Source organism: Mytilus californianus, unplaced genomic scaffold (assembly GCF_021869535.1).
Source record: "Mytilus californianus isolate M0D057914Y unplaced genomic scaffold, xbMytCali1.0.p SCAF_6, whole genome shotgun sequence".
NCBI lineage: Eukaryota > Metazoa > Mollusca > Bivalvia > Mytilida > Mytilidae > Mytilus > Mytilus californianus.
This window is the reverse complement of record NW_026262712.1, coordinates 83,205,998-83,231,342: the sequence shown is the minus strand read 5'-3', so window position 1 is coordinate 83,231,342 and position 25,345 is coordinate 83,205,998. Positions and strand designations below refer to the sequence as shown.

At 32.7% G+C, this 25,345-nt stretch overlaps 1 protein-coding gene across 1 annotated transcript; it reads right to left on the bottom strand.

The window, feature by feature from the left end:
- Positions 1–3,125: 3,125 nt before the first annotated feature.
- LOC127705190 (putative ammonium transporter 1) lies at positions 3,126–25,043 on the bottom strand. Its single transcript, XM_052209500.1, has 13 exons — positions 24,990–25,043; positions 17,756–17,889; positions 16,597–16,686; positions 15,783–16,013; positions 11,026–11,120; positions 9,228–9,362; positions 8,639–8,833; positions 6,607–6,669; positions 5,755–5,893; positions 5,124–5,236; positions 4,707–4,833; positions 4,203–4,295; positions 3,126–3,480 (listed from the first exon to the last, which is right to left on the bottom strand). The coding sequence occupies exons 2-13, from the start codon at positions 17,880–17,882 to the stop codon at positions 3,230–3,232; spliced, it is 1,659 nt and encodes a 552-aa protein (XP_052065460.1). The 5' UTR covers positions 17,883–17,889; positions 24,990–25,043; the 3' UTR covers positions 3,126–3,229.
- Positions 25,044–25,345: the final 302 nt, after the last annotated feature.

Here is a 25,345-nt window from a genome sequence, read left to right as displayed (position 1 = left end):
TAGCAGCGGATAAGATGAAGTGAGACCTTTGGGTTGAATGCGTTTAGACCATACAGTCCAGCACCCATCAGTGAGTAAACAGTCTGTCTGGCTAGTTGTATGCGACCAGGGACAACTTCTTTTGTACCCAGACGGGAGAGCTTATCACGTTGAATACCAAGATGAACAGCGTTTTCTGAAGTATCCAAAGGTTCACCATTGATGGACCAGTCGTAAGAGTCGACACATCTGTAATTAAGTATGCAAGATTTTTTTACTACTAATTAGATAACGGAATTTATTTGCATGAAAAGTTTTTAGATCCAACATTGTCTGTAATTCGTACGGGAAATTTGATACTAAGGTACAATGTAACATTATCTGCTACGGTCGGCACTCCTACGTAGATAGAACCAATATGAGAGCCAATACGATAAGTTTCGAGAGTTGTGAGAAGATAATTTATAAAAATCTTATAAGCAGTTGGGGACCAGACACCACCCTTTTGACGCCCTGAGATTCCAAGAATGTTCTGGACATTTGTCCTTGCCATTTGATATTTGAGTTCAGGTCTTTATACCAGTCTTTGAAAAGAAGCCAATTGTCGCCGCATAGGCCAGCTTTATTCATTTCTCAGAGAAGACCATCGTGTCGGACAACATCAAAAGCGCTTTTGGCATCTGTTAGTGCAATAATGAGTGGATCCCCTTCTCCTTAGCTTCAGTATGTAATTCGGTAAGAATAAGTGCAGCCACCAGTGGTATTTCACCTTGAGTAAAGTCTTTCTGTAATGGACTTTGTATATTTCAAATAATGTCCTTATTCCTGACAAGATGTAATTTTTCTGTTAATTTCCCAATGGGATTAGTAATAGTTATTTTCCTATAGGAACCAGGATCCTCTTTCGGTTTCCCTTTTTTCTTATAAACAGGACAGGCAAGTCCATTTTTGTCGAGCCTGCGACTATTGTCGCAAAAGCGAGACATAGCGATCCTACATTCCGTCGTCGGCGTCGTCGTCGTCGTCGACGGTGGCGGCGTCCACAAATATTCACTCTGTGGTTAAAGTTTTTGAAATTTTATTAACTTTCGTAAACTATCCTGGATTTGTACCAAACTTGGACAGAAGCTTGTTTATGATCATAAGATAGTATATAGAAGTAAATTTCGTAAAAAAATAATCCTGTTTTTCCGTATTTTACTTATAAATGGACTTAGTTTTTCTGCCAGTTAACATTTCATTCACTCTGTGGTTAAAGTTTTTAAAATTGTTATAACTTTCTTAAACTATCCTGGATTTGTACCAAATTTGGACAGAAGATTGTTTATGATCAAAAGCTAGTATCTAGAAGGAAATTTTCTAAAAAATTATTTCCTGTTTTTCCGTATATTACTTATAAATGGACTTAGTTTTTCTTCCTGTTAACATTACATACAGTCTGCAGATAAAGTTTTTAAATCGTTTATTAGATTCATAAACCATCCTGTATTTTTACCAAACTTGGATAGAAGCTTCTTACAATCAAAAGATAGTATCTAGAGGAAATTTTTTAATATTTTTTTCCCCATTTTTGTTGAGCCTGCGACTAACAGCAAAAGTAGGCGAGACAGTGTGTTCCGCGGAACCTTTACGAATTTTTAAATATAGTTGGTATAAGATGATTTGAAAATGAGAATTTTATGATAGATGTTAAGACGTGAGAGAGAGTTTTTCCACCAAATTTTAGATGTTCACAGGTTACTCTAGAGGCGTCAGGTGCTTTTCCATTCTTAAGTGAATTAACAATTTGTACACCCTCCCTTTCTGAGACTGGGGCCAGAACATCTCTAGTGTCAGTATAAGTATCAGTCAAGAATGATATCTCCTGTTCCACAATAAGCTTATATGTATAATCAAAGTCCGGGTTATCGACAGGTGTGGCTAAATTTTCATAATATGAAGCTCAGGTATCTAAAATTCCTTCCTCAGTATTAATTATATTATTATCATACTTGAGAATAGATGTCACGGAAGAGCGCATGTTTCGCTGATTGTTAATTAAAGTATAGATATTTTTTATCATTTCTGTCAGATAACGACATAATTTTAGTAAATTTAGACTGTCTCTAAGCAGATTCTATTTTCCTTTGCTCTGATCTGAGTTTCTTTATAAATACTCTCATTTGTTGATAATGAATGCTTGATTTATCTGATGTTCCCTCTTGTTTCCACATCCAATAATGAAATTTACTACGATTTAAAATTTCCGTCATATTCGGAGTCCAATATCTACTATTTTCTCCACTTGTTCCCCACGTTTTCTACTATTAGGCGGTTGGAGCGTATCAGCTGTTTGAATAATTATCTCACAGGCAGAAATCACAAATTCATCAAAGTTTTCAAGAGTAAGATTATCTATTTCAGTTATTTTGACTGCAAATTTAATTCCATTGATCTATGATATTCACCTTTATTAATTTTATTCCAGTTTATACGCTGCAAATGTTTACTTTTAGGGACAACATTCGGCTTATGCACTAGGGGAACAGGAACCCAGTTATTTGTGGGATTCGTGTTGCTCGATCGTTTGTTTTCTGCGTAGTGTTTTGTGGACTGTTGTATGTTGTTTTTCGGTTCCAATCCTTCCAGTTTCCATGGCGCTATATGTGTTTTGTCGATTTATGGTTTTTGATTGTCCCCATTGGTATCTTCTCTTTTTTTTTTTGTTAACAGACTATCTAGTTGTAAAAGAAGATTTAACAAGAATGTGTCCATAGTACACGGATGCCCCACTCCCACTATCATTTTCTATGTTCAGTGGACCGTGAAATTGGGGTCAAAACTCTAATTTGGCATTAAAATTAGAAAGATCATATCATAGGGAAAATGTGTACTAAGTTTCAAGTTGATTGGACTTCAACTTCATCAAAAACTACCTTGACCAAAAACTTTAACATGAAGCGGGACAGACGGACGGACGAACGAACAAACGGGCGAACGATAATGCCCCTACTACTATCATAGGTGGAGGCATAAAAATCGGACGAAAAACTACGTACTATTAAAGACAAAGAGTTGAGATGATCTAAAAACATAGACTACCAAATGTCAATGAATCAATATAAAAAATAATTACGATATCTAATTCATTGTATATCATTATTTATTCAAAATGATAATATTTTTTTTTATGAAAGTACAAAAGTATAAATATATACAGCACTCGTTGCATATTGCAGTAATTCATTGATTTTGTCACATCAGAGGTTTTCTATATTTTGTATATGCTATCGTAAGGAGGTCTAGCTAGTTTAGCTCGTGGTGTCATAAAATAGTTGGGACGATATGAGTGGAAATGGTGTTCTGGGCAGTACCTAGGTGGTGGTGTTCGAGAACGATTGTCGTGTTCTGGACAGTAATGAGGTACTGGTCGATAACGGCCATCATGTTCTGGACAATATCGACAATAATTACGGTAATGATCAGATTGCGGCATCGGTGGCTTCTCACTAATGACAGACTCTGAAAGAAAATAACATAAAAAAATATTCTTTATGTTATATTGAAGTGAACAATCATGACATTCAAATGCCTTACTCGAAAGAATTATAAATACAAATGATTGACAAAAATGAATTATACTCATATTTTGTTAAAATTAATTATTACTAAATTAAAATGCTATTTTTTATGAAGTCTAATCGCTTTTAGGCTAGATTACGTATATAAAAAAAACTGACGGAAAACCCATACTTGGAAGTTTGGTTGTTCCTGTAGAAAACTGATTTTAAACTGGAAAGCACATCCTAATTTTTACGGAGATGTTGTTTACCGAGCCCGGAAATTCAGATACGATCCGGGTAAACTTATCGATCCTTTAAATAAACTTCTATACTACTAATGGAAGAGACCGATTTCATTGAGCCGCAAATCCTCTGAAACCATACAAAGTCGGAAATATTTGTGATATGACCTATAAATGTAGTGTTTTGTACTTCCTAAATTTGTCTTTGAAACAATCTTTTTTCACATAAATCATTCCTATATTTCATACGTTCAAAAACTTAATACTGAGTGTATCGTGCAGTGTTGACATTATTTTTACTATGATTATGCTATTTCCATCCGAAAAATAAAGTTAACATAAACGAAAATGATCCATCTGGCAGTGGCTAATATTTGTATCGGGTATTACTAGTATACGGATTTTCATTTAAGTAAATGTAATATATATCTATAATTACCATCGTCCTCCATTTGGAACTTTTCTTCATATGGTGCTCTTTTCCAAGCCTCGATAGGATAAGCAAATTCTTGAAAAGCATCTGCATCAACACCTGGTCAAAGTCCATTTTAAAGAATTTACAAATTAAGCTACTAGCATGTGCAAGTTCAATAATATATGAATATATTATCAACGTGTTAACTAGTTTGTTTCTTCTTTCCTAAGTTTTAGTTTTTAGTTTTGTTTACATGTGAGTATTGGTAAGTAGTTAATTGAGAGCTGGTCTGCTTTTTTTTATTTCTCTTTTTTTCTTCTTTTAGTGGGGTTTTGATTTCCCCTTTTCGCATCTATGAAATTCCCAAGTCATCGTTTGGTGAAATAGAAAATACGCCTAGGACATTACAGAACGTTTGATCAGATTATTTTTTAGATAAAACAGAATACTCTACAATCTCGCATGAATGTATATTTTTCTGAATAAAATAAAGAGAAGCTTGAATGCGAAGAATAAATGTACAACTACCTTCACATTCTATATCCCTTTTAACTCTCAGTTTTCCAATTAACAGCACAACCAGGAGAACAATTAGAACTAACACAAAACACCATGCCGTTACAACTATCGCTCCAATTAAATTCCATGCAAATATCTGAAAAATATAATTATTCATAGACAAACCTTTTCGTTATTTGTCAACTTCTAGTATTCTCTTTATTCTATGATATACATTTTAAAGTAATTATTTGTGTTACAGCTGAGTAACTTTTCTATTAAGTTATGACACGAGTTTACGATTCGGGATTTATTAAACGACCAATTTTGCGACTTCGTGAACAATTGTTTTTGTATATAAAATAATTTCTGGGTTGTGCTGAAATAATCAACAACTTGTTCTTATTTTGGAATGATGATATACAATACTGAGGCATTTATACTAACAAGGTATGGTGTCTCTTCATAAGTCCCGTTTACATTAGTTTGATAAGCTGCACCATATGTCCTGGAAAAAATAGCAGTGGCCAGCACTCCCCAAAAGCCTGGACCAAAATGAACTGCAATGAAAAAGGTTAAGACCCCTGTTTTAATTCTGAAATGAATGCTAAACAATTACATTCAAAACATAAAAGAAATAATTTTAAATATCATTATCTTCTAAATATTGGAAATAATCGTGTTGCTCGAATCTTGACGAAACAAATAGAAATGGTATAGAAACTAACCACTTCAATACAACTAATAAAGTAATATAACGAAAATACTCTGACACAGTTGTTTTAACATTTTACATCTTTTACATTATTCAAGACGTAAAAATCAAACATTGTTATCAAAAGTCGCTCTATTAAATATATATATAATTCAAATAAATTGGGCCACCAGATTTCTACAAGCGTAAAATATTATTTCATTATTCTTCTTCTTTGACTTAGTTCTTGGTTCCAATTTAAAAAAAAGGCAAACAATGGCATTTGTTTTTTCTTGTTCTTCCAAATTCCCATTTCATAGGTTCTGCTTATTTTATATTTAACTACTTATGACGTTTATGTATGGTTAAGATGTTTGCTAGTACCTGCAAATGTCTCTGCTGGATCGTCAACCATACAAAGATATACCACAAAACTGTAGAATATATAGACAAGGCCTCCTATCAAACCAACAACGAATGATATATACGGGTAGTAAGTATCACACCCTGCGGCAACAGAAACCTAGAAAAAAATGATGGTTCAACAATGTTTTACTGACATCAAATTTTGATAATTTGGGGGTAAAAACCACAAAATATTGATTTTATTTTAAAAATAATGGAGCAACCATCTGAAGATGTAGTGAAATGTGTTCTTTAAACGATTGTTTTATTTATTTCAGACCTGCAAGCATTTCTACATTCTTGTAATTTTTCTCATTAATCCAAATCTAAGACTATTTTTTAAAACTGAAAGATATCAAGTCTGTCACGGCAATATAATCGTTATGAACAAATTCCAAACAAGGACTTTCTATTTCACAATAGGATATTTTTCCATTGCAACATCCGATCGACAATATACGACCTTCAAATCAGTTATGTATGTTGTTTTATTCTTGTGTACAAAACAGGTCTTGAAGCAGTTGCCTTCATACAGTCTGTCATTATAGAGACTACCATATTTACATAGAAATTTGATCTTTATATGCAATTAGGATTCGAGTGAGAGAAAAAAATATTTCATTCAAAACAACTATGTTTTATATCATGAAACTTAAAAACAAACAGGTTAATGTTTCACTCGTGTGTTAACAATGACTTGAATATACATTTATTATAATAACCGTCATGGGTAATGGATGAAGAAAAAAAACTGTTTAAACACCTCAAATCAACTATCTGAGATCAACTATTTACCAGTACTGAATAAAAACTTTAATTAAATATACTCACATTACCAACTAAAGCAGCATTGACGACAGCTTGTATCATTGGCCAGTGGAATTTACTTTTAGACTGAAAAAAAAATTTTTTTTATTCAGGCTGTCATGTGATTTTTTTTCCTTTTTAGACGAGCTATGACATTCCAAGTACATGAAAATTCCCAAACTAGACAGTGTTTCTGGGAAATACAGATTTGTTTATCCTTACTGGGATTTAAATGCTCAATATTAATGAAAAACTCACGATGACCACAATTAACATTTTTTACTATTTCAAAATACATGTATTAATAAGAACAAGCATGTTATCTGCTAATGTTGGTTTCTTTGCGTCAATCTTGTTGTGGAAATATTATTTTGCAATATAAGAGGGACCAGTAGTATTCCGATGTTCAAAAGTCGTTAATCCACTTACCCTGTCCACGCATTCGATCTTGTCACCCTGTCGCCGCATTCGGTCTTGTCACCCTGTCGACGCATTCTTAGATTCCCTCAGTTTGTTTCTTTTTTCACCTTGATTTGTATCATATTAATGGATTTATAAGCTTTGAACATCGACACACTACTGTTGCCTTTAATTTGATTTGCATTTTCAATCGATAAGAAATTGATGATGTCGATGATGGTTGGCTGCTTGACGTCCAGCGGCAAATTAATATGCATATTCTAGATGGGAACATAACATGTTAATGTAATATGAATATTAACCCTGCTTTGTACTAGACCCATACACTGAGCTGGATTTTTAACGTGCTAGTTCACAAGGTAACAGTCCGCAGGAAGACATGCCACCTTACCCGGACACATTATTCTGACTCCGAGCCGACCAGTCTTTGCTCTTACTCCTTAATGCCGCGTGCTTAGCGGTGAAGCAGCAAATACCAATTTTAAAGTCTTTGGTTTGGCCCGGCCGGGTTTCGAACCCACGACCTCCCGCACTCGAGGTAAAACATTGAAGGAATCTCATCAGCTCCAAAAAGAGCAAGACCGACATTGACAGGATAAGCGTCTCCTGCTTTACATGCATCATCCGTCATGGAAATTCAAACTCAGTGAAAATGTCACGATAGGGAATAGGACACAATCGGCAAATTTGAATATCAGACGACCATACTGGTATTTGAATATCAGACGACCATACTGGTATTTGAATATCAGACGACCATACTGGTATTTGAATATCAGACGACCATACTGGTATTTGAATATCAGACGACCATACTGGTATTTGAATATCAGACGACCATACTGGTATTTGACACCAGGAAAGCATGTCTCATGGGTTGAGATACAGATATATTGTATCGGCCAACCAATTCGTGATGATGACCTTGAAACTTGAAACTTGTGAAAATTCAGTCGTTCTTTTCAATGATACCTGTTGGAGATTTTATGAGAGAACACCCCTGTTAAAGAAATCCTTATGATGTGAACACACACGTGCGTAGTGTATCAATTGAGATATGAAAACTGATGCCATACGATGAGGCAGAGGGTATGTTAATACTAAAACATGGGACGTTGACAATAACACAACTGAATAATAGATCCTAGTATGAATTCGTCCATATGTGTCTATTTCAAGAAAGATATGAAGCTGACCTTCTAGTTTCGGAAGTCTTCTTTATAAGTTCACTGGAATATGACAGATACAATGTGGGTTATTGAGGAACAGGACATAACACTGCACTTTAGATTTGCAAAACACTCATTTGTAAATCCAGCGCAGCCTTTTCTTTATGATACCGTGTCATGTAAATAACCAACTATGTACGAAAACATGGGATTTATCGAATACCAAGTTTTAAACTCATCATCAATATATCTGAACATGAAATTAAAGACAATTGGGCAGTCAGGCTTAAGCGCCGAGGCATGGTTTAATATGTGCTTTCACGTCTGTTGAACTTGTCTTATTGTATGGTTATCATAACACATCTTTATTTCTTTAATAAAGCTGATACGCAATGTATATATATGTTCATGTAATACAGTTAATCTTATTAGTAGGCAATAATCTGTGGAATGGCAGATGTACCTACCGAACTTTGATTCAGGTTATTTAAAGCACAAGCCAGAAGAAAAACCACAAATGTAGATCCTAAGCTAGCGAGAAAATTATTGATGATAACAATAGCTAATAATTCTGTATTGGCCTGACTATTGGTTGCAATGACTCTGGTTAGCTGTAATGTTATCAAACCACAGTATATAACTAGACCACCAAAGCCTGTCATCTACAATATATCAAAAAGATATTAGGAATAATTATTACTTGAACAGTATTTCCTTAGAAAGGTATATCTGGTCATTAATTATTTAGAAAAACACATTTGATTGCCTCATTAGATTTACTTTAAAAAAAAACCGATAAAACTGTACTTTATATATATGATTCAATAACACTGACCCAAGTAAGGCTAACACTGTTCTTGGTCAAGGATTAAAAATTAAGAAAATCAACATGAATATTTACAGGTATGCAAAATAAGTATTTTAAATTTCAGAATAATGGTGCAAACAAATAAATTAAAACATTGTAATCTCATATGTATGGTAATTTAGAAAAAGAGTACATGTATTTAATAATTTCATACTTAAATCACAAATATCGAAACTTTTTCCACCTACCGGAGCTGAATGCGAATGCAAAACTTTAAAGGCAGACACTTGTCTGGTCCTTTCTTGCCGTGGCTTACAAAGTAATGCGCCAACAAATCCAGAAACTCCCCCAGATATATGTACAACACAGCTTCCTCCAATGTCCTGCAGAAATTATGGAGACGTTCGGTTTTAGATTTTGAGTAATAAAATTTGTTAAGACGTTTTGTCTTTTTCTTGTGGGTCATTTTCAATTGAATGATATTTATATACAATAGCATAATGAATAATAGTTCTAATTGTATGGGAACAAAATTTAGCCAGAATAAACCGTCAGCCTTCAATGACAATCCGACCAATCATTGGCTCAAATTGATAATTGTCTGTCTCATTATTTCTTTAAGGCGACTTGAAAACTTTGATATCATTCATATTACAATTCTACTAGTCAAGTTGGTTGGTACAATAACATAGAAAATAGTTGTCTACATTTCAAAAATTGAGCGGTCAGTTTATACTTTTCATAAAATATGAGTTTTGGCTGCATGCCATTTACCTTGACAAAATTTAGGACTCTTTAACCAAACTGATTGGGTGAATGTGAAAAATTTATTGACACCTTACTGTGCACATTCAGTTACTTGATTAAGCATCAGTCAACTCTTGTTGAACTGCAGCTTATTAAAACAATAAATAACAAGACACAATATTTTTTTTACCTCAGGCACGATGAGTGTACAATAGGACAATGAACTAACATAATATAGATGAGTGATGCTTGCCAGTATAAACTCACAAAAACATACAAGCATGAACCCCGCCACATTCTATATGTGCCTGTCCCAAGTCAGGAGCCTGTAATTGAATGATGGTTGTTGTTTGTTGCTGTTTATCATATTTGTTTTTCGTTTATTGTTTTGTATAGTGTGTTCTTGTGTTGTGCTATTGTACCACTGTTCCAGGTTAGAGGGAGGGTTTGGCGCCAGCTAACTAGTTTAAACCCGCTGCATTTTTATTTACCTGTCCTAAAGTCAGGAGCCTGTTGTTCAGTGGTTGTCGTTTGTTAGTGTGGTTCATAGGTGTTTCTCGTTTCTCGTTTTTTATATAAATTAGACCGTTGGTTTTTCTGTTTACATTGTTTTTCACCAGTCATTTTGGGGCCCTTTATAGCTTGCTGTTCGGTGTGAGCCAAGGCTCCGTGTTGAAGGCCGTACTTTGATATATATATTATTTAACAATATTTTCTATTTTAATAATGGAGGGTATCTACAAATTTATATATACAATGTTTATAAATGTGGACAGATAGGTGTTTGTATGTTTATGTATAGCCAATGTGTATTGTCTTTTTGTAACAATCCTGTAATATTTTATTTTAAACCAATAAAATATCTTATCTTATCTAATCTTATCTAAGTCAAAATCAAACTGGCAATGCCATGGCGAAAAGAGAAAGCGGTCAATAGACAAACAACAGTATACAAAACACAACATAGAAAACTAAAGACTGAGACATGTTCTTCATCATCATCTCACTAGGATTTGTACGATAGTAAACAGATACATAAAGACGGGAATATTAAATTTTAATTTGGGTGGTCCGACTATTTCAAGTGGCCACAAAGTGATTTTCGACACTTCCAGCCGTGTTCTGATGTTATTCTAACGGCTATCGGAATTGTCACTTTTTCTATAAAACTTTTGGCGAATGTTCCTATTGATTTTTCTTTTTATTTAACTCTTCTCATTAATTGTCCCTGTTTTGTCTTAATTTAATATATATGAATGTGATCAAAAGATCTGCCTACTTCGAAACAATAAGTCTGACCTTGAAAACTACATCTTCTTTGTCCCGTAAATGAACTGTTTGTAACCATCCTTCGTCATCCCAAGCCCAATGAACAACGACTGGATGAATGAAAACTAAACAACAATAAACATGTGTATGACATGTATAACATTATGTTACTGTGACTTGAAAGTTAGTGTTGCTCTTCACCTTCCCGTTCATTTAAAATTTTTAACATACAATTTGTTTCATAAAACCAAACGTATTATTTTCATTTACCTTGTGTTTAATGTAATTGCAAATGGCTGATATTTTTGTTCAAGCATATTGTTTTTCTTAAATTGTTTAACATTTCACAGCGGTATAACATGTTACTTTAAAAATTCTTCCCTTAGTTTATTTATTTTGTATTTACATTGTATCATAGATCAAATTTATTTGTTCAGTGTATGTTCACTGGTGTTAATATGTCTTTTGATTGAGTTAAGCCATTTCAATTGATATTTTATAGTGTGTCTTTCTATGTTGTGATGTTATGTAACAAAAAATGTGTTCCGGCGTGACATTTGTTCCACCGGAACAAATGTCATAGGAAATATGTTCCACCGGAATTTATATCACAGAAAATATGTTCCATCACTGTAAAATTTGTTCCGGAACTAATTTTTTTTACCAAATGTGAAATAAGTTCCAGAGCAAAATTTACAGCTCCATGAGTTTTGTTCCAATGTTAAAAGTTTCAAAAAAGTGAAATAAAGGGGTACATTTGCAATTGAAGGCATTAGTGTAACTATAGGACGAAGAAAAGAAAAAAAGGCATCGGAAATGTATCATAATTTGTTTTTATGTTTTATGTGGTATTCCTTCTTGCTTCCTGTTAACTGTCATGGATGTTCTAGTCATTCAGGTACTTATGTCATGGCACATGTACAGTTTCAAAAGAGTGTCTTTTGTTTCTTCATGGCTTTTAATATAATTGATCAGTCACTTTGTCCTTTTTAAATTAGTAAAAATGTTCATCTTTCACTATACTTTTTTATGTCCCATTTATGGGCATTATGTTTTCTGGTCTGTGCGTCCGTTCGTTCATCCGTTCGTTCGTCCGTCCATTCGTCCGTCCGTTCGTTCGTCCGTCCGTCTGTACCGCTTCAGGTTAAAGTTTTTGGTCGAGGTAGTTTTTGATGAAGTTGAAGTCCAATCAACTTGAAACTTAGTACACATGTTCCCTATGATGGCACTATTTTAAGTGATGCGAACTGTGTTAGGAACCTGGGAGTGTTCTTTGATAAGACCTTGAGTATGGAACAGCAGGTAACAGCCGTCTCAAAATCATGTTACCACCAGATTCGAACCATCGGAAACATTAGATCATATATCACTGAAAATGCGTGTAAGACACTAGTCTGCTCTCTTGTCACCTCCAGATTAGACTATGGGAACACTTTGTTATATAATGTAAACTCTTCCACTATAGCAAGACTGCAACGCGTTCAAAACACAGCAGCTAGACTTATCACAAGAAAAAGGAAGTTTGACTCCATAACACCTGTTCTGATGCAGCTGCATTGGCTCCCCGTGCAATACCGATCACATTCTAAACTTTTACTTTACGTTTTTAAGGCATTACACGATAAAGCACCTAAATATTTGGAAGAACTGATTGTACCATACGCTCCTATTAGAACACTTCGGTCAGAAAATGAAGGACTCATAACGAAACCAAGAGATGTCCGCACTAAAACATACGGTGAAAGGCGATTCGACCGAGCTGGAGCTACATTGTGGAATGACCTACCAATTCATTTACGGAAAGAACAATCGCTTCCTCGTTTTAAAAAAGGTTTAAAGACACATATTTTTAGACTGGCGTACTGTGATGTGTAAGACCTATGATATTTATTTATTATTCTAACAGTTTAAGTGATAGGGCCTTTTTATTTTTATTTTATTTAAATTTTTAATTTTTAGTTTTAAAGTTTTTATTCAAGAGACTGTTTTATTTATTTTTCTCTGTGTTTTACTGGTTAAATTTCTACCTTATATTTTCTCTTAGCTAAGTGAATAAATCCTTTAATGCAAATTTTTATAGGTTTTACTTGTGTATATACCACAGGGAATGTAAATACTTATAATTTTCATCATTATTTTAGTTAATTTTGGTTGTCTGTTATATTCTAATATGTTTTTATGGTATTCATTGTGATATATAATTCCCCTTTCAATGCTTTTAATTTACATCATTATTCTATTTAATTTCTGTTTCATTCTTATGTTCATATATATATATATATATATTTTTGCTATTATTGTATGCATTGTGATAATATTTTCCTTCAATTTTATATGTTAAGCGCTTAGAGTATTATGTTTATTAGATAGGCGCTATATAAAAGCTATGTAATAAAATAAATAAATGATCTTTCTAATTTTAATGCCAAATTAGAGATTTTACCCCATTTCACGGTCCAATGAACATAGAAAATGACAGTGCGGATGGGGTATCCGTGTACTATGGACACATTCTTGTTTTCTGAATGATTTTTCTTATTCTACTCTTTTCTGGTTCTTAAGTGTCATTTTGATATTTTATTAAACATTTGCTATACTTCACAGGATCCAAATTGGATTTTACACTTTTGATTTATTACATTATCAATATATAATACATGTTTTTATACAGTACTTGAATGATAACTTTAAACTCACTGGTGACAAATGCTCAGTATATAAGATAACTTGTTTAACCAGTGGAACACATTTCACAGACAAGGAACTTATTTCACCAGGTGAGGAACAAATCTCACAAACCCAGAACTTATTTCACCAGGTAAGGAACAAATCTCACAAACCCGGAACTTATTTCACTAAATAAGGAACACATTTCACCAAATCCAGAACTTATTTCACCAGGTAAAGTGTGGAACTTATTTTATAGAGATGGAACAAATTATATAGAAACTATCTGTGAAAAAAGTTCACCCAGAACATATTTCCTGTGATATAAGTTCCACTGGAACTTTTTTCACAGGAACAAATTTTGGCTCACAGTTACACTATTGTTTCAGATAAGGGTGAATGTTTGGTACCATTAAAACGTTTAATCCCGCTGCAATTGTTTGCACCTGTCCTAAGTCAGGAATCTGATGTTTAGTAGTTGTCGTTTGTTGATGTGGTTCATAAGTGTTTCTCGTTTCTCGTTTTTTATATAGATTAGACCGTTGGTTTTCCCGTTTGAATGGTTTTACAGTAGTAATGTTTGGGGCCCTTTATAGCTTGCTGTTCGGTGTGAGCCAAGTCTCCGTATTTTGACCTATAATGGTTTACTTTTATAAATTTTGACTTGGATGGAGAGTTGTCTCATTGTCACTCATACCACATCTTCTTATATCTAACCAACTGCTGTAGAAGAACCACAGTCAAGTCATCGAAGTACAAAGTGATAAAATAAAGCATACTTACAACCCTATATGCTATATATTTCACTTCATTGTTACAATGAAAGGGTTACGTATTGACTTATTAAGGATGTATTTATTGTAATGGGTCATTTGAAAGGTAAGAAAGTAATTTTTGAATTCCTAAACAAAATGTCCTATTTAAGTATCTGAATTATCTTCTCTAAAACGTTGTTTTCTATGCATGCTTCGAAGCTGTCTTTAAATTAAAATCTAAATCTAAAATTTAATCATAAATATGTTCAGCTATAATTTCTGTCTAGGGAAATAAGACCGTGCAGTCTATATTTCAAATAAGATATATTAGATTATATTCCCATGGAAACTTATTGACAACATATTGTAACTTCACATATAATTTACTGACATATTACATCAAGGATTTGTATAGTATACAAATCCCTGATTACATGTTTTAATTCCAACTTATTTCAAATTCTTATAAATATAGAATAATTTTTAAAAGAAATAGTATGAAAACGTAGTTTGAATATTTTTGTAGCAATGCAAAAATAACCACCTCTCACTTTTCAAATAGACTCTTTGGCAACAATTACACAAAGCCATGAAGTGGAATTCAAATCATAATGGCTTGTAAGTATGCTTTGTGAGGGTATGAATGGGGTCCTTCATTTCTGTATTCGTCAATTTAGATAATTATTCTCAATTCTTTATATATTTTGCATATTATTCTCTACTCTTTATATTCAAGCACCCCATTATTCTCTATTCTTTATATTTAAGCACCCCATTATTCTCTTTTCTTTTTCCTTTTTTTTTTGCACTATTTTTCTGTATTCTTTATATTTTTTGTACATTATTCTGCTCTTTTTTTACCATTAATAGGCATTATTCTCTATTCTGTAAACCCCATCCAGACCCTTCTTTATTTTACCACTTTGCACTTTAATACAGTTAACAAATCATGTTACACAATAATTATTGAAAATACTAACGTGTCAATAATAATTAGTTAACGTTTCATAGAATTGCAACAAATGAAATTTAAAAGAATGTTTCATTACAATTTCGAATTCACCAAGAAATATTCGTATTTTCTATAATTGTTTGTTCTTAAACTGAGATTCTACATTTCTCGTGAAATGTTGAACTCGGTAGTTGTTCTATTTAAGTTCTATATATGTTTGGTGACGTATGACAGTAAATGTGACGTAGGAAATTCTCTTAAATCTGTAATCTCAATGTATAATTTGTGTATTTTCATAAGAAAAGCCAATGTGGGTTAATCTGTAAAAGCTTTGGTAAATTTAGATTCGGTAATTTTAACATTACATTTTTCAAATTATTAATACTCATATCTTTATTAATTAGAGTACGTACAGGCAAGAAACAGTGATAATACAAAGTAGGTGATAGGTCTTCCTCGCTCTATGATTCCTCCACACGTTATATTGGCTACAAACATCGTATAACAGGCATGCAGTGCCCATGGAATGTAATCCGTGGAATCCATTTCTGATCCAAACCATTTCCTCCTATGGCCAATGAACCCATTTCCTGACGTCCATGCAAAGGTGTAACCGACACTCCATACACAAAACAAAACTATGACTTTGAAAAACAATAATAAAAATTCGTAAGGGGTTCCGCGAAACCTTGTGTCTCGCCTGCGATTGCTGATGTCATTTTCGGAAAATGAAAATAAATATTTTCAAAATTTTCAAAATTTTGCTCTGGATACAGTCTTTTGCTCATAAACAAGCTTCTGTCCAAATTTCATAAAATTCCATGTAGGTATGACAAAGTTATTGATGACTAAAAAAACTTTAACCACAGACTGAACCTAAATGTTGACGCCGCCGACGCAGGATCGACAAAAATGCAAGGTTTATTGTAGTATAAACGTGTTTATTCTTTGTTTAAATAAGATCTGTCATTTTATTTAATTAAAGAATAAAACTTTTGAAGTAAATCAAGTTTAACTATTAAATCATATAAATGTGTCAAAAAATAAAGATTAATTTACATTGTTGCTTTTTGTACATTTCTCTTATTTATGCTTGTCTCCCCTGCCTTCAATCCTGTCCTTCTTGACGCAGGTTATATTTTAGTTTTATAGTATAATAAGGTCATTGTTTAACCATTGAATCCAAAAAACAAAAATAGCATTACAATGATGAACGGTAAAACTTACACATGTTGATAATAACAGCAATGTATGGTGTCAAAGCATTTCTGGCCCGGGATAAGCCAGAGTAAAACAATCCAAACCCACCTTGTGACACTGAAATAGCAAGCATATTTAAAAACTTTACTTTTCTCAATATATATGACAAATATAAAATCAAGTTTGTCTATATAGGCCATATGTCTATCACTTGTATTTTATTAATACATATAATATAATATAATATATTGAAAATGTAGGTTTGGGATTTCGTCTGGAAATTCAAAATGCAACAAACTAGATTCTTATTAAACTCTTATTGTAAAAAGAAAGTAAGACAAGTAATTGATGTTATGTAAGAATGGAAATACAGAACTTGAATATGCCTTAAGAGGGTATTGATTGATAAGAATTCTATATGTTCGAGCTGGATTTTTTCATACTGTGTTTTTTGAAATGGTGGTCATTATGTATACCAGACGAGTTCATTACGTGCGAATTAATCTGAATGTAGAATTAGTTCAGCATAATGGAGCGATGATTGGTTCTTTGAGTAGCAATGTCTTCTTTTTTTATATACTTTTGTAATCTTTTTGTCGAATAGATACATCCGAAAGATAAAGAAAACATAAGCGAAGAATCCATTAAACCAACATTTATATTACGTTATATATATAGATGACAAAAAGACTACGCATGATTAGGTAAGTATGGTCATTTTGTAAGATTCTTCACGTATTCTCCCAGATGGCCCTATGTCAATTTCTTTCTTGGTGTAATGTCAATATTGGAAAGAGTGAGTGCTGCAGTTATTGACTTTCTGAAGAGGACCCTTTAAATCATTAACACCAAATGTGCAAATTGGTCAAATCAAGTATTCAATAAGAATTCATGAAAGTATTTATCATTTCTTAAGATTTTAAATTCAAAGAAATCCTCATTTATACATATACAAGAAACCGATCAGAAGACCAAAATTTAAGTCCAAGCCAGAATCGAAGCAACATTTAAAAGGACAATCGTTAATGCTTTCTAACTTTACAGTGTTATCGGATATGATATTAGTAAGTTTATTCTGAAATGCTCCAGAAAATTTGGAGAAAAGCTCAGAAATAACTTTTTAAATCATAACATTTTGTAAACTTTAATTGAGTAAACAAACATATATCCCAATTTAATTACTTACAGATCATGAAGATGATGCTGGTGATTTGAATGCCCTTTTTCGACTCCTCGCTGAGAATTAAAGACACCTCGGTTGATGTAGTATTGCTAAGCTGAGCAAGTACATCTAATAATGGTTGGTTAACCATGACTTGTCTAAAAAAATTATTATAGTTCTGTCATAATGTTTAAAACATAGTTTACATTTTTGTTATCAGTTTCCTAGATTTTGCTTTTCAAACTATTAACAATTTCAGAACAAAACGGGTGTTTATAATCTACATTTGTCTAGATATTGTCTCGCTTCAAATACCTACCTTCACATGCATACTTTCTGCGAATTATAAATGTAGGTCTGCTAAATGGTTTTGGCCAGTCACAATTGTAACATAAAATAATATCCCTCATGAAATATTGTCCGTCAGACAAAATTTCATATAAAATATTATCCGCGGACACTATTCCATGAAAAAACACTGTCCAGGACAATATTTCATTATGAAATAGTGTCATTGTCCATGAAATTTTGTCACCTCCTTCTGGACAATATTTCACTATAAAATACTGTCCATGACAATATTTCACTGTGAAATACTGTCCACAAAAATATTTCTTAATCTAATTATGTCTTCCTTGAGGATTCCTCTGCCAAGAAATTGAGAGCGTTTCTGGATTTTTAAAAATTATTTTTCATGAAAAGTATGTGTATAACCATAAATTGCTGCTTAAAATAATTAAGCAGGTGTTTTTTTATTATCAATCAAATATAACACTTTAATGATATCATTATCCAAAATATTAAATATCTATAACCTCCCTTTCATGAGACAAAATTTCATGACAATCCATCTATGAAATATTGTCTCAATATACACAAAATGTACCTTTTGATTAGCTTCCTTTACAAAGACAAAATTTCAAACTATTCGTCTATGAAATATTGTCTGTATATGGACAAAGTTTCATATGGAAATTTGTCCTTCTTTGGACGATATTCCATAGATAGGGACAAAATTTCATGATACATAGTCCTGATATATCGTCTTGTGGAACAATATTTCATAGAATAATATTTTGCTTTACACTATCACGTTCGATTACAAGGTTGTTTCAGAAGTTTATGGCATTATGTGAGCCATAAAAGTGTCCTGTGAAATAGTGTCCACCGGACATTTTTTCACAGAAAAGGTATATTTAAATGTGTCCGATGCTGTGAAAAGGTGTCCATTCAATCAGACATAGTTTCATGATAAAATACTATAAAATTCTAACCTGTAAAGGTTGATTTTCAATAAGAGGACACTTTTTTACAGTAAAAAGTGTCTTTTAAAGGGAGATAATAAAAAAGTCACTAAAATGTTTTAGCTATATTTAATTTTCTATTACAAAAACAAACCTATTCAGAACCAGTAAACAAAAATGAAAGGTGTTGAATTCCAAAGCATTTCAATTATCTTAGCTATAAAGATGTCAACAAAAAGTATCCACCAGCCTCAACTGGCAACGAGAAAAGAACTATCAGGAGAAAAGCATCCAACTATGAAATAAAAAATGATGAACTGTACTTAAAAAATATTGGTTAAAAAACAAAAGAGAGTATTGTTTTATTGTATAATTCATGTTTAATTACACATGGTGTTGATCACATTTTGTATGAATTCAATACTCCAGTTTACATGCCATGTCTTAATAGAGACAAAACCCCCATGCTAATTTTAAAACTTCAATTTAGATAAAGAACTGAAGCTATGTATACATTTTGTAGGTATTGAGAGTGGACACTTTTTGAATTTCACGTGAAATACTGTCCTTTCTATTAAGGACACTTTTTCATTTGAAATATTGTCCTTTCTTTGAAGGACAATTTTTCACATCTGTGGACACGATTTCATAGGTAAATTTCGTCCGGACGATATTTCATAATAACATTATGTCCGAGGACACAATTTACTGTGGAAAAGTGTCCAGTGGACATAATTTCATGGCGGACAATACATAATCCTACATTATGTTATTATCATAAACATGATTCCAGTATCCGATATAGTTTACATAGAACTTTTGTTTTGGAATTTATAGGTTTATTAATTCATTTTTGCGCTTTATGTCCAGTGGCAAATATCGCATACATATTCAGGACCGAAAACTAATTAAGTATTTTAATATCATAGATAGATTCTTCAACGTGGGTCGACCGGGATGGAGGGCGGGATATTATAACAGGCACTGGAAATTGAACGTATGTTGAATAGGGGGCATACATTTTTGGGTTCCGTTTGGGTGTGCGGGATGCCTCGTGTAGGGAGGGTGCCACGCTCTCTGCTCGTTAAAGAACTATTACGACAATATATTGAGGGGTCCGTAGGTGGTCCATTGCAAAATGTCTGCCCCTATTTAACATGCCTTCTTTTGCAAGTGCTCTTCTAAATTTCCAGACGATATAGATATCTGTGATATTGAAGAGGACCTTATAAGGATTGTATCCACCATAAAAGATTTAAAAAAAATAACAGCTTCAGTCAGCTAGATGCATGCTAAGATTTCTCATTTAAGCTTGTAAACTTGTTTAACCAAAGGAAAGGGTTTATGTGGCTAACTTTATAAAGTGTTATTAGGAGTTTACTTATTCAAAAAATTGTAAAGTTAACTATAGATTATCTACTAACTATGATAAATAAAAATTCATAAAGTGTTCCGCGGTATCCAGTGTCTTGCAATTGCCGTTAATATACTGAACGTCCAGTGGCCAATAACACGGGTAGTAACCTCGTCATATCGAGAAGCGTTTAGTACAGTGATTTTGTCATAGTTTGGTTAAGATGAACATGGTTGTGTTAAGTGTTTTTGATGACAAACAGTGTCAAAATATAAACATTCGAATAGTTTGTTAAAGGAACTAATGACAACAAATTCAAGCTGGTAAGCATCTTTGTTTATAGCTAATATGTTAGCACATCAAAATTTGTATCATATAGTTATTAATTTGACACAGAATAATGCTTGCGTATGTCAAAATTTAAAAGTTGTGATTTGTTTCTAATGCATACAGAAAAGAGGTTGCTAACTGTCTGCTACATCACATATTTTGTTATGATATAAAACTGCTGTCAATAATCCCGAAAAACTGCCCCTAGTGCACACAATTTGAGATTACAGAATATTCGGTGTCATGGTTTGGTTCATTCGTGTCATGGTTTATTTCATGTTGAACATGGTTCAGTTATGTGATTCTATTCGTGAATGAAGGAAGAAAAACGATCAAAATAAACAGGTATTATATATATTGAATTACTCTTTTTTAAATCGTTTTATTTGGAATACAAAAGGACATATATACGCACATTCAATGTAGTATTATATATAGTAAGTACATGTGGTCTGATTGCCAATGAGATAACTATCCACCCGAGACCAAAATGACGTAGATGTAAGCATCTATATGTCGTCGTACGGCCTTCAACAACGAACAAAATCCATACCTTTAAGCAAGCTATAAAAGGCTCCGACAAAATTATATGTAAAAAACAATTAAATGAGAAAACCAATGTATTATACAATATTACAAAAACATAATCATTTTTATTCGGTTCGTAAAAATAATTGAAAAAAGTGGACATTTAATCGGCTTCATTCTGATTCGGAATTGTGATTTTTCATATATTTAAATTCTGAACTTGTGTGTGTTTTTTTTAATTTTAATTCTACTAATAGTTTATAAAACAAATAAGTTTTAACTGTTGTCCATGTCACGCGTTAACTCTTTGTTTCGTGGATGGTTGAAGACTTATCGTGTCCTCTTGATATCGTTTGGTTACTTAGTAGTTTTGTAGTTGGGATACTTTAGCATGGGCGTATAACCCCACATCTCCTTTTATTCATCATAGACTGGTTCAAAATAAAACAACAGATATATAGTTTGGTAGAAAAATAAAGTAGAACAAAAATTACTTTTTGACTAGCTGATACGTTTTGCAACTTTAAGTAGACGTTTTTACACATTTTACAAGTGATGCTGCTCACGATATCATCGACAGAGTCAATCATGGACATACGGAGAAAATAATCTATGTGAAACAGAAGCAGCGCTTTCTGTTTTTGTAATTATTATCTCAAAAGTTTAAAAGAGCAGTGACTATCTAAATTATAAAAGCAAAATAACAAAAATACGGGACTTTGAGGAAAATTCTAAACGGAAAGTCACTAATCAAATGGCAAAATCAAAAACTGAAACACATCAAACGAATGGATAACAACTGTCATATTCCTGACTTGGTACAGGAATTTTTTCTGTAGAAAATGGTGGATTAGACCTGGTTTTATAGCCAGCTTAACCTTTCACATGTATGACAGTCGCATAAAATTCCATTATATTGACGACGATGTGTGAACAAAACAAACAAGCATAATAGGAAAAAAAGGCAAAACATAAGGGTACAGCAGTCAACATTGTGTTATAATCATAGTCACTATAAAAACAAAACAAATATTTCAACAAAGAAAAACAAAAAGGCATATAGACAAAGCACATAAGCAAGAACGAAAGACAAGAATACAAAAATATACCAAAGCACAATAACACAATGACGGGATATATAAGTACCGAGCCACGTCAAATGGATTGGGCCAAAAATAGACTAAACAGTTAAAGTAATAATTTACAACGACAAATAAAAGAGTACCATAACACGTCATTAAGGTGAAAAACAATGTCAGTACTTAGAATCTATACTTAAAGGACAACATTGTAAATTGCACTTCAGTAGACTCTTTCAAATCTTCAATTTCAAAACATCAATATTAACTCAACTATTACATCATACTTAATTATACAAAGCATTTTTTTTTTTTTTTTTTTTTTTTTTTTTCGTATTTTTTAAAGATTGTATATATATCAATCTATGTCTTGTTGTAAGTTTCCTCCTGTGACATAATCTTCAATTTGTTGAAGGCGGTCACTACTAGTATATGGTAGAAGTAGAAGTAGAAGTAAAGACCATCTTTTATTATTTGTGAAGTTGAAAAGGATTATTTACCCACAAGGTCTTCCGATGAACTTTTTTGGAAAAGGGACAAGACGTTCTTTGACATACCCCTGGTTCATCAACTTTCTGCTCAGACACTGGTGACGGTTTACAAAGTCTGAGTAGCATCTGCAAGCTCTTGAATATCGAATGAGTTGGGAAATGTATATCCCATATGCAGGAGAAGTTGGTATATTGCTACTAAGGTTGGAGAAACTGATAATTTTAAAATTAAAATCGTCTCGTTTGTCATAGATTCTCGTATAAAGATGACCGCTCATGTCAAATTCGAGGTATAAGTCTAAAAATGAGGCAGAGGAAGCCGTGTCTGTTGTTCCTTTAATATTTAGTTATGGGGGATGTATTAATGGAATTCAATCAGAAAAGTCTGGATTGTTAATGGAAAGAACAATATATATGAATGTGAAATTAAATGACCTGGCTTCTTTGATCTTCTTGTTTTTTTACAAATGTCTGAAGGAACTCCGACTAATATGAAGATAAGAAGAGGTCGCTGCCGCACAGTTCGCTCCCATAGAAATACCGACAATTTTGTGACAAAGTCTACCTCCAAATTCAACAAATATTTTGTCAATAAGAAACTCCAGCATACTGGTTACTTGTTCCTCTGTGTAGCATGTTTTATTTTTTTGTTCACTATTAACAAAATATGCCGTATGGTATCCAAAAGTAATAAATGTATAGCGTGCGCTACCATTTTTATGTTGAAAAGCATTGTAGATTTAAATTATTTCTTTTAGACGATTTTTCAATTACTCATAGGGAATGGTGGTACACAGGGTTGAAAAATTAAACGTTTTGATAGAACTAATTTCAGAGAAAGATCGAGATTTACATTTATTCAGAAGTTCTTAAAGAGTTTTTTTAAAATCCATACATGGTTAATACCACTACGCCAGTAAATTGTTTCACGGTATTTCTGAAAACCCTCTTTCATTGCGGAAAGAATCTTTGTCAATCTAATGGACAATTCTTTCGTCGAACATGCAGATGAGCTGGCAATGAACGGCTGTTTGTATGGAGTTTTGTGAAGCTTAGGTATCCAATACAAACAAGGTAAGTCCTCCGATTTGCTGCTCAAAGTAATGTTCATTGAAGCTATTAAGGACTTTGAATCACCAAAATTTCATCCTCGTCAAATGATGTTTTTGTATGTGGGATTACATGAGTGCTAATTTATTCCTAATTCCTTTACAAGACACTCGTAGTAGTACAATTTGCATACAAAGATAAGTCACGAACAGTTAAATTGTTTAATGTACGCTTTGCTAATTACAGCATCTAATTTTGGTTTAAAAGGTTTTTTTTTCTTCTTAGTCAGTTGGTAAATTGTGTAACTTCGTTTAATTACAAGCGTTTTTAAACAAACTATCAATATTGAGCTGATACAGATATATATTAATTTGGATCTAAACCATGATAAACTTGATCAAAACCATGACGAATTTCTAGATACTTAACCGAACCATGTCATAACTTAACCAAACCATAGCAATTTCGATAGTTTGCTTATTCTGCGTTAGTTTCTAGAAAACAACAATTTCAATGTAGATCGTTTGACTAACAATGCAAATTAAAACATCTTATTTGCTTTTTATTTGCTCGTTTGAATAGAACTGAGGCAATCGTTCGGGGAAGTAACTTAACACAACCATGTTCATCTTAACCAAACTATGACAAAATCACTGTACTAAACTCTTCTCGATATGACGAGGTTACTACCCGTGAATAAGTTGTGCATAAATAGGACAAGGTAACAAATATGTTGCCAATAAATAAATTCAACATCTAAGTGAACAAACTGATTGTTATACAGTCAAAGTAAAAGTCAAGTTATCAGAAAAAAATCAGATAAATGCAGTAAAATATCAAAATTTTGATAATGGTGCTATTTGTTACTGCTGTCCATGTTTAGCTGTTTAGTAGAATTTCATGAATGTTTGACAAAGTATATACTATTATTAAAAAAATAGCAAATGCAATGAATGAATCTCCAAGGTAATTTCAAAACAAAATGTTAAAATTACCAATGTCCGAATATAATATTGGGAAGCACTAAAATAAAAGTCAATATCAAATATGTGAACAAATGAATTTATAAACAGTGTCTAATCTTGACTTTCAAAGAAATGAAGTTAACACGTTTGTAAAACTAGAACATGTCGTCATCTAAGATACTTTAAAAGTGCAACAAATAGTCATAGAGTGCCTTACCTTTTAGCTTTTTTTTTTATAAACAAATCATTGTATCATGTGTTTGTGTACTGGTGTGCGATTCTGTCAAATCGAATAATGAGTCAATACAGGTGAGTTTGATTGGGTAAGATTTTGGGGATCTCGATAGGAACGAAAGTGTTTTGCGTATGCATGTATGACTGAGTAATGTGACTACTATAATGCAATTTTATATACAGACAAGCAGCGTAACAAAAATTTTGACAGAAAAAAAAATCTTTAGAAAAAATCATATCCTGAACACAAAACTTGTAACAACACTGAAGCAATTATACAGCATGGTTGGTGTATTTTATTATTGTAAGGGTCTAGAGTGTCTAAAACTCCCCATAACA

Coding starts and splice junctions, on each gene's coding strand:
- LOC127705190 (XM_052209500.1), bottom strand. CDS start 17,882: ATGGTTAACCAACCATTATTAGATGTACTTGCTCAGCTTAGCAATACT. Junction 16,014..16,596: donor TGCTGTTATTATCAACATGT/GTAAGTTTTACC, acceptor TGTTTTTCAAAG/TCATAGTTTTGTTTTGTGTA. Junction 5,894..6,606: donor ATGCTGCTTTAGTTGGTAAT/GTGAGTATATTT, acceptor ATTTTTTTCTAG/GTTTCTGTTGCCGCAGGGTG.